Genomic DNA, 10148 nt, shown 5'->3' on the forward strand with positions numbered 1-10148 from the left:
TATATGAGACTAATAGCAAAGGACAGTAGTATCAGGGCCAGGAGGATTAGTTCATGGTTGGAAGATTGCTTCTAGTGCTTGGACAAAAAGCAGTTGGGATAGAGAAAGGACCACTATAGCAAATATAGTTGGAAATGATTGCTCTGGATAAGAACTGTGTGCTGAAAGTGGGTTAAGAACAAACATAATAATCCTTCAGTATCTGTATTGTAAATAATAATGCCCAAAAGGAGAGGTGGGGGAGAGAGAGACAGAGAGGGTGGTGCCTGTCACAGAAGTAGACTGAGGGCAAGGAGGAGGGAGACTGGGGTGATTGGTGGTGGGAAATAGACACTTGTGGAGGGATGGGCGTTGGAACATTTTGTGACTGAAACCCGATCATGAACAGCTTTGCAACTGTGTAACAGACACTTAGTTCTAGAGCACATGCACTTCATGTGTGAGACCTTGGATTTTTTCATCATTCTCTCTCAATTTCCTCATAAGAGAATATTTTCCCAATACTATTAAAATAACGCTTTAGGTTATGAAGATATAATGAAACAGGTACAGAGCTTGCCTTGCACATAAACAACCAAGATCAGATCCCTAGCATCCACAAGCTTGCCAGGAGTGATCCCTGAGCACAGACAGGTATGGCCAAAACCAAAAGAAATGAAATATCCACCTTAATACTTGCAATAGCAATTATGCAAGAAAAATATATCAAGGACATTCATATAGGAAAGGAGGAAGTCAAGCTTTCACTATTTGCGGATAGCATGTTGCTCTTGTTAGAAAATCCTAAGGACTATAAAAACGCTCCTAGAAAGAATGGATTTGTATAGTAAATTTGCAGCTTACGCAATTAATACACAATGTCATTGGTGATCCTATATAAAATTAACAACAAAAATATACATTTAAAAAAGTCATGGGGGCTGGAGTGATAGCACAGCGGGTAGGGTGTTTGCCTTGCATGCGGCCGACCCGAGTTTGATTCCCAGAATCCCATGTGGTCCCCTGAGCACCGCCAGAAGTAATTCCTGAGTGCAGAGCCAGGAGTAACCCCTATGCATCGCCTGATGTGACCCCAAAAGAAAAAACATACAGGTTACTTTCCAAGAAAGAGATAAAACACTCCTGAAATTCATATTGAAAAATAAATTCTCCAAAATAGCTAAAATAATCCTTGGGGAAAAGAAGATGGGAGCATAACATTTCGCAGTTTCAAATTGTACTACAAAGTGGTAGAAATTAAAACAGCATGCTATTGAAATAAAGATAGACTCTCATCTGTAAATGAAGTTTAGCATCCTGAGACAAATATTCAGGTATATTATCAGCAAGTCTTTGATAAAGGAGCAAAAACTATGAAGTGGAGAAAGAAAAGTCTCTTTAGCAAGTGATGCTCGGAAAACTGATGAGCTATATGCAAAAAAGTAAACCCAGATCTCACTCTAAATGCCATGCAAAAATGTCAAATCAAAATTAATTAAAGACTGAGACATCAGACCTGAATCATTAAGGTACTCAGAGGAAAATGTAGGCAGAAGTCTCCATAACACTGAAGTTAAAGGCATCTTCAAGGATTAAGCACTACTGACCAATCAAGTGGAAGCAAATATGAACAAATGGGACTACATTAAATTATGAGGTTTCTGTACCTTGAAGGGAACAATAACCAGGATACAAAGACAGTCCACAGGATGAGAAAATTATTTACCCAACACCTCTCTGATAAAAAAAATTACCATAAAAAATGGGGAGAAGAGATGAACAGAAACTTCATCACAAAAGAAATACAAGTGGCCAAAAGGTAAATGTAAACGAGGTCTACATCCCTAATTTTCAGGGAGATGAAAATCAAAACAACAAGATAGCATCACACACCACTGAGAGAGGCACCATTAAAAAGTACAAGAACAATCAGCGGTGGCGTGAATGTGGGGAGAAGGATACTCTCATTCATTGCTTGTGGGAATGCCAACTGGTCCATTCTTTTTTGAAAACGATATGGGCATTCCTCAAACAACTAGAAATTGAGCTTCCATAGGTCCTAGAAATACTTCTCCTGTAAATATGCCCTAGGGGCCCCAAAACACAATCCAGAAATACCATCTGTACTCCTATGTTTATTGTCACACTATTCACAATTGTCAGAATCTGGAAATAACACAAATTTCTGAGAACAGATGACCTGATAAAGAAACTGTGATACATCTTCACTATCGAATACTCTGAAGTCATTAGGAAAAATGACATCATGAATTTGCTCATCATGAAATGATTTGGAGAGTTTTATGCTGAATGAAATAAGTCAGAGGGAGAAGGATTATACATAAAGAAAAATAAAATAAATAAAAAATTCATTTTGGTTTTTTCAGATTTATTACTTTCATTTGTGGAGAAAGCATTTGTAAGATCTCTCAGAAGATAAGTCTTAAATGGCAATGACTAATATTTTAAATGGCAATGTCTAAAGGGAAAATTTATAAGTGACTACAAAAAATATACTGAAATTTCTCTTTAAACTAAATTAAAAATTAAAGAAATTACAATATAAATACTATATTCTAGTAAGAATTGATCTATATTCTATAAAGAGCTTCTATAATCAACATAAAATTGCTTAGTAATGTGTAATCATTGTGAACGCTCCTGTCAGTCTACTGTTATTTCATAGATACCAACCACCCCTACTGATATCTCTAGGTCTGTACCAAAATTAAAACCAGAATTCAATCTTGGGATACTGAATCCTGCTTTGGTAGAAGGATCAAGTATGACTTGGTTTTAGAAAGTGTACAACTTAGTCAAATTTTAGATATGCCGCTTCAAATTCTAGCACCTAAAATGTATAAGAAATGAAGTGACATAAATCATAATTTGTATTGGACATAACAGCATTCTTTAATCTATCACTTTCATTTATTTTTGTATCTGTGGCCACACTCCACAGCGTTCAGGGGTTGTTCCTGGCACTGTGCTCAGGAGTGACCTCTGGTAGTGCCCAGGGGACCATATTCAGTACCAGTGATTAAAATAGGTTTGACCACATGCAAGGCAAGCTGTCTTACCCTCTGTACTATAAAACCCTCCCCAGTTCATCATTTTTAATGTGGAGCTGTAAAGGTATATGATACTTCCATCTTAAAAAGTCCACTCATGTATGTACAGGGCTTAATTTCTTGTCCCTTAAGTTATAACAGATATTTTTATATGGAACTTATTTTTTTCAGAGATAGTATTGCTGACTCACTTCACCATTTAATGAACAGGATTGGGTGTTCCTTAAAATGATAATCAAAATTATGCACACAAAAATCATCATTCATAAAATTTTGTTACTCTTTCATGGGCCACTTCTAAACAAAAAGGCTTTTGTTGTTTCAAATGCTGACTCCACATAGCACTACCTTAGACACGATTATTCTGTTAAAAAATTAAAAATCTTCCTTCCTATTTTCCCAGAGTAAAAGGCAAAGGAAAATAAAAAGTGTAATGAGTTCAATTTAAAGATGAAGAGTTACGGAGCTGGATCATGTACAGTGAGTAGGAAGTTTGCCTGGCACGTGGTCTACATGGGTTCAATTTTCAGTATCCCTATGATCCCCTGAGCACTTCCAGTAGGATTTCCTGAGTGCAGAGCCAAGAGTAATTCTTAAGCACCACTGGGTGTGGCACAAAAACTGAAAAAAAAATGAAGAGATGGAGTTAAATGTTAAACTTACAGATAGCAAACTATAGATAGTAATTAACTTCACAGCATGCAAAGATAAATAATTCCTTAGGAAAGTGTTAAAGGGCCAGGGTTATGGGACAAGGGTATTGTTTAGTAGGAGACATTTGCCTTTCAAGTGCTGCATCCTGGAGTTAAATCACAATATCACCAAGAAAAAGTGAAAGTATGTAAGTGGAACACACTAACATTCCAGCAAATAAGCTTCCTTAGATAATAACTTCACTCGATGAAAGAGATTTTATTCATATATCAAGCATTTTAAATATAAATCTTTATTAATATCTAAAACTAGAAATGTGTCTAGGCAAGATTTTCAATAATTTAATTTGGATACATTTTAATAAAACCTTGATGATATGATGTAATTTCAAATTAACATTATCAATATATAAAACTAAAAATATGATTATAAAAATTAATGATCTAATTAGATTCATTTTAATAGAGCCTTGCTGAGATTAAGTAAAATCTAATTTGAACATAAGATATTTCTCCAGTAATTTGAAGAATTCCCTAAATGTTCTAGCTCTGATATTTTGTCTTTTTTAGCTGCAATATCTCTGATTTTAAACAACTAGTTAACATTAATTTAACAATTAGTTTGTATTTATTTAACATTTAAAAATTAGTTAATTAAAATGGACATATCAGTAGTATAAAAATATCTCTGAGCTTACAAGCAGTATCAGTAGAACTTTCTTTATCAAAACACATGAAAACAGTTTACCAACAAAATATGATAATGTAGATATTTGTAAAATAAATGGATATTTTGTTTTAAAATTATGTACTTGTAACTGACTAAAAAAATACCCTGATGATATGAACAGTAGAACTATATAAAAAGCAATTATTTTTATTTTTGTGAGGTTTTTGAGGTTAACTCCTAAACCAAGACTGAGATTTTTAAAAATTATAAAAAAATAAGATTTCTTTTGTGATGGGATGAATTATACTGTAAAGTCAGATTGTTTTAAACTAACCTCTATTGATTCCTTTTAAACTAAGAGGCTAGAACTTAATATAGGAAAATTTTCCATTTATTATTCTAACCTGAAGAGAATGAGGTTATAATGCTTTGAAACTAATAAGCCTAATTCTGGAGACATATTATATATGTACTATTGGTTTTATTGTTAATATTAGAACACTATTAATGTTCCAACTTGAGGAAAGTAAAGGAAAACTAATAGGTGATAATACCAATAAAATGTCACTAGAGATCAAAGCCATAAATTTTTAGTCATGCCATTCTCTTTCAATAGCCTTGGATGCTCTTGATAAAATTTGCTTTTAAGGGAAAGAGTTCAAATCCTCAAAAGGAACAAAGGATGCTATGGGAATAAATATGATATGCTTTCAAAAGGCTTTAGAATCCTGCTATTTGTAGTAATATGCTACCGTGACCTTTAGCTGTCACTCACCATTGTCATAGTTCTTTTATTTCTTAAATATTTTCCCATTAATTTTTGTAATTGCTTTTGTAATGTTAATGTCAATATATCCCTTCAGTTTTATATGTAACTACTATTTGAAAAATAAAAGTAAACTTAAGGCAAAAAGATAAATCATTTTTAGCTGATATATATATATATATAGATAGATATATTACTGCGTTTTCTCCTCAACATATAACTTATACACTCTTTATTTGGCTCAATAAAGTAGAACCTACATAATATTTCCAAGCCTTAGGATTCTTTGATTTACTCATATACATGTTTGCGTGTATAAGCCTAAGTATTTTAATATGACTATTTAAAAAATATATAGGTGGTTAGCTGTGTTATGGAACAAAATATGTCAGTGATATAATTTTTAAAATGCCCCTATATGGTTTACTTTTTTTGGATGTTATTATATATATATATATATATATATATATATATTAGGCACAGTCTTAAGAAACTCTTATAATATGCCTGCTGGATGTGAAGGAAATATTGTGATGGTCAATGAAAACCAATATGCAATTCAAAAACTCAAAAGTAGGTAAAAAATAATTAAAATGTTATGATCTTAACTATATTCAAGATACCTCAAATCATCTGAAAATATTAGTCATATATTATTTCCTTCATAATGGACAGGAAATATTAAACTCATTGATAAATTTGACAACAGGATATATAATATATGTGTATATATATTGAATAAACTATATTGTTATATAAAGACTCAGGTGAGGAGGCACTTGAGTGGCATGTAGAAAGTGACCTACAGTAAAGGTAAAAATGGAAAAAATGCTTCATTTAGTAATAATGAAAATGCTATCACCAACACCAAATATATCCAGATACATAAAGATGTTGGTCAAAAGGTCATGAAAACGATAAATGCCGTGATAAAAAAAAATCTCTTCCTGATATTTGGTCTTCACTATCTTGTTTTTAATAGATGACAACAAAATTTCACATTCAAAGTTGGTAATTTTCATCACTTTAAACATCTGTGGGAAAATGAAGAAAAGTGTATCATTTCTTTCAGTTTTAGATAATGAGCTGGATGGTCTTATTCTTCAGATTCACAGAGTTAACTGATAGTTGATGAATTAGTGTCAATGTCCAGTATTTTCCAGAGCATTTTTCAATGTTTCTCAAACTATCATAGCATTTCGTATCTAAGCAAATTTTGTTGGTAATCAAAATAATGCTTTCTGAATAAAAAGTTTTAACATCTTCTGAATCTGTTGTTTTTGAAATTGGGCGTTTCTGTTAGACATGGTAAATTCACCAATAGTAGTAGTCAATAGAAAAATTAAATAAATGTAATTCACTTTTTGATGAATCCAAAAGTGTTGGCATTTTTCTTTACTGTACTTCAGAAGTTTTAAATGTCAGTCTATTTTTCTATACTTTAATCAAAGATGTAGGCATATCTAGTGTATTTGTCAAAAGTTTTAAGGTCACAAGTAGAAAGATATAAAATCAATTGAAGTGGTCCACAACATTTGAAGTTATTATAGCTATTTAATAGTATTTAGAAATTTCAAAGGCGGTCAAGGCACAGTTGATATTGTACTTGCTATGATGGTTTTAAGTCTGATGGAAAATAGTTAATAGCTGCATAAAAATTAAAATTGATCCTAAATTTTGCGGAATTTGGAAACTTGCTTGTAAGAAGTGTTTACATAAAGCAAAGTTCCCCTTGTATGCATATTTTTAAAACCATACCATTTTGCACATGAATGTGCAGTAGGTGGTATGTTTGGGAAAAAAACAGGTGGTGGTCTAGATGTTGCATAATAAACATGGAATGCTCCCTCAGCAGGAATGTATGGAGCAGGCTGATAAAAGCACGTTACACTCTCTGTGCTGGGAAGGACATTCTGTTCTCCAAGTACTTTTAAAGCCATAAGAGTGATCATATTGAGAGTCTGTCTTCTTTCATGACCCATCAGGCAAACAGTGCTTTCATTCACAACTCCATATAAGGTCATGAGGTAGTCGTACTTGTTCTTTTCTTCACCTATGAAATGGTTGTGAAGGTATGATTCAATCCTTTTTTGCTGTTCTGCTACGTCAGGAAAATCAACGAAGAATCTAGAACACATATAACGTTCTAGTGTCTTAATTTCTGTTTCACAAGCTGGCTTAAAGTTATGAACAAGCAAGTTACTGTACTTCAGAAGGCCACCACCTCTAATCTCTTCAGGTTTTTTGGTAAATATAAGCTTATATTTTAAATGTGTCATTGCTTCTTGGAAATCTCCATACATACTTTCAGCTACCACAGTAGGATAGGATTCTTCCATTAGCACAGCATTTTTATCACTGTAGAGTTCTAACATGGTATCCAGGACAATTTGAAAGGAATCGACACTAAATTCAAATTGTCGTCTAAGTGAATTCACAAATTTTAGCTCTACATTCTTCCCAGTGTTGTTTGTAAGAGAAATGAGACTCCAACGATCATGCTGATTGCAAACTTTGACCATCTTCTGTACATAAGCCTCTTTCATGGTCCTTAAAGTGATCTTTTCCTTTTTCACGCCTTTTGGTAAAAAATCTAGTAGACATCTTAGAACTGCATCCTTCACAACCTGAAAATCTTGATCACTTCGTAACTCAACACCAAAAATAACATCCAGATCTTTATAGTTGATTCCATTGTGGCTTGCAAGTATATAACTTGCTGTAGAACCATTCAATCTAGTATCTTTGACAGTAATGCCTTGCTCTATCAGTTGATCTTTTACAATATGAATGATATCTTTTGGTTTTACTTCCATCGTGGGGAAATTACCCCTTCCATGAATTGGAATTACTTCATCTAAGACCTTGTGCAGTGTTAAAACTTGCTCCCAGTTTAAGTTGCTGAATCCAATTTCAGACATTGTAAAGTCAGTGAGTAAACTGAAAAAGAAAGCAAAATATTGAAAATAAGTGTTAGCGTCTTGAAATCATTTTTATACTTAAGGTATAATAAAAAGTTAAAATAGATGAGCTAAATTATTGATAATATCTATTTTTGTTTAAGTCTAGAATTGAGGGCCAGAGCAATAGTACAGCCTTCCACTGAGCCGACCCAGATTTGGTGACCATCACCACATATGGTCCCTTGAGCCTGCCAGGAGTGAGAGGTGAGCAGAGTTAGGAGTTAGCCCTATCACTGCCGGATATGACCCCCAGTGGTGCATTTAAAGTGATATTACATAACACAAAATTTTATTTTATTTTATTAAAAATAATAAAATAAATTTATTTAAAAAGTATGAATTTAAAGTGATATTATATAACATAAAACACTTAGGCATAATGTTTTAGAAACAACATAAATTTAATCAAAAAGTATTAACATATGGAATTCAACTTCATAGATAATTTTACTCTCATTATAAATTGTATTACTGGATTCATTATTTGAATATGAATTCCTTCCTTTGCTGGAAGATAGGTTAGTACAAAATTCATAATTTTTTTCATGGTCCTTTATGAAATGATAGAAGGAAATAATGAATGTCCCTTTAAAACAAAAACTAAGTGACGCTATTAAATTTTCATTCAAAATGATGATTTATTCATTTAAAAATAGTTTTTGAACATATACACTAATATGTTCAGAAATTTTACAGGTGAGGAGAAGGGGTTTGGAAATTAAAGTGGTAAATATTATATACAAAATGAAATATAATCATACTGTTATGTTATTAGGCAAATTTAGCTATTGAAAGAATTTTATTAAGCTAAAAGGAAATTCAGGATACAAATAAAGTTAATTGTGATGTAACTGTGGGTTAAGAATTCTTTTCTGAATTCTTACTATTCTTTTCTGAAATAAAACTATTTGATGCTTAAAGCATATTTTAAAGTGCCAGAGAGAGTATAGTAGGTAGGGTGCTTTTATCTCCAGCTCCTCATAATGTGAATATAAAAGCACCAAAAGACAAAACTAAGTTAACAAACTGTCATAATTCATTCAAATTAATGAAAAGGAAGAGATTCTGCTTTATCTTTGATTTTATCATAAGTTAATGATGAAGAGAAGATGAATAGAATCAGATAGATCATAGTAAGATCATTGATAGATCATTGACAAAAAATAGATTCAAAGTTTAACATCACTAGGAAATGAGAATAGCAAAATCAATTATCAGTAATTAGTTGCTCCTTGATGAACTACATTAATGATGAACAAACATTGTGGTCTTCAAGATTATTTAGAAAAATATAAAAATGTGAAGAATATTCTAGGCTAGAATTTATTTTCTAAAAAAAATTTAAGTCTGTGATTTATAACACCTTTAATAATAGAATTTCAGAATCCTAATGATTCAACTCCATAACCACCACACTTTCTAGCAAAATCATTAAAATTAAATTATTGTAAATAGTTATAAAATAATAAAATTAACACTTATAATTGTAATGTTAATTATATGTTTGCATATATATAATTATGTAATTAATTACATAATTATAATCAATAATTATAATATTGTTGAGCTTATGGTGTTGGTGTAGAAAATTACTCCCATCACTAGGAGTCCAAGACCCTTGACCGATGTCTTTTTTATATCTAGTACACCTTATCACTCACTTTCTCCATTACTCAGTGTTTTCTATTCTATAATCCGGGGATAAGAGTTTGCCATTATTTGATTTCTTACATTCCTTTATCTTCTCTATGTGCTACAGATGAGTGTATCATGTATTTGTCATTCTATGTCTGACTTACCCTTAACACGATACTCTATAATTCCATCCAACTAACAATGAAATTCAGAATTTCATTTTTTCTTATGACTGTATATCATAGCATTCCATTTTGTATAAATACTACTAATATATATATATACATATATATACAGGTATATACACTACACACACACTCCACCTATCACTAGACAATTTGGTTGATTTTGTATTCAGCTATATTACTCAGGTGTACAATGAACATAGGTGTGTACCTATCTTTTTAAATT

At 32.0% G+C, this 10148-nt stretch overlaps 1 protein-coding gene across 1 annotated transcript; it reads right to left on the reverse strand.

Moving 5' to 3' along the window:
* Positions 1–6850: 6850 nt before the first annotated feature.
* Positions 6851–8060, reverse strand: TENT5D (terminal nucleotidyltransferase 5D). Its single transcript, XM_056124143.1, is given in 2 exon segments — positions 6851–6934; positions 6936–8060. Coding segments are annotated over 2 exon segments (1209 nt in total).
* Positions 8061–10148: the final 2088 nt, after the last annotated feature.

Source organism: Sorex fumeus, unplaced genomic scaffold (genome assembly GCF_029834395.1).
Source record: "Sorex fumeus unplaced genomic scaffold, SorFum_2.1 ptg000050l, whole genome shotgun sequence".
NCBI lineage: Eukaryota > Metazoa > Chordata > Mammalia > Eulipotyphla > Soricidae > Sorex > Sorex fumeus.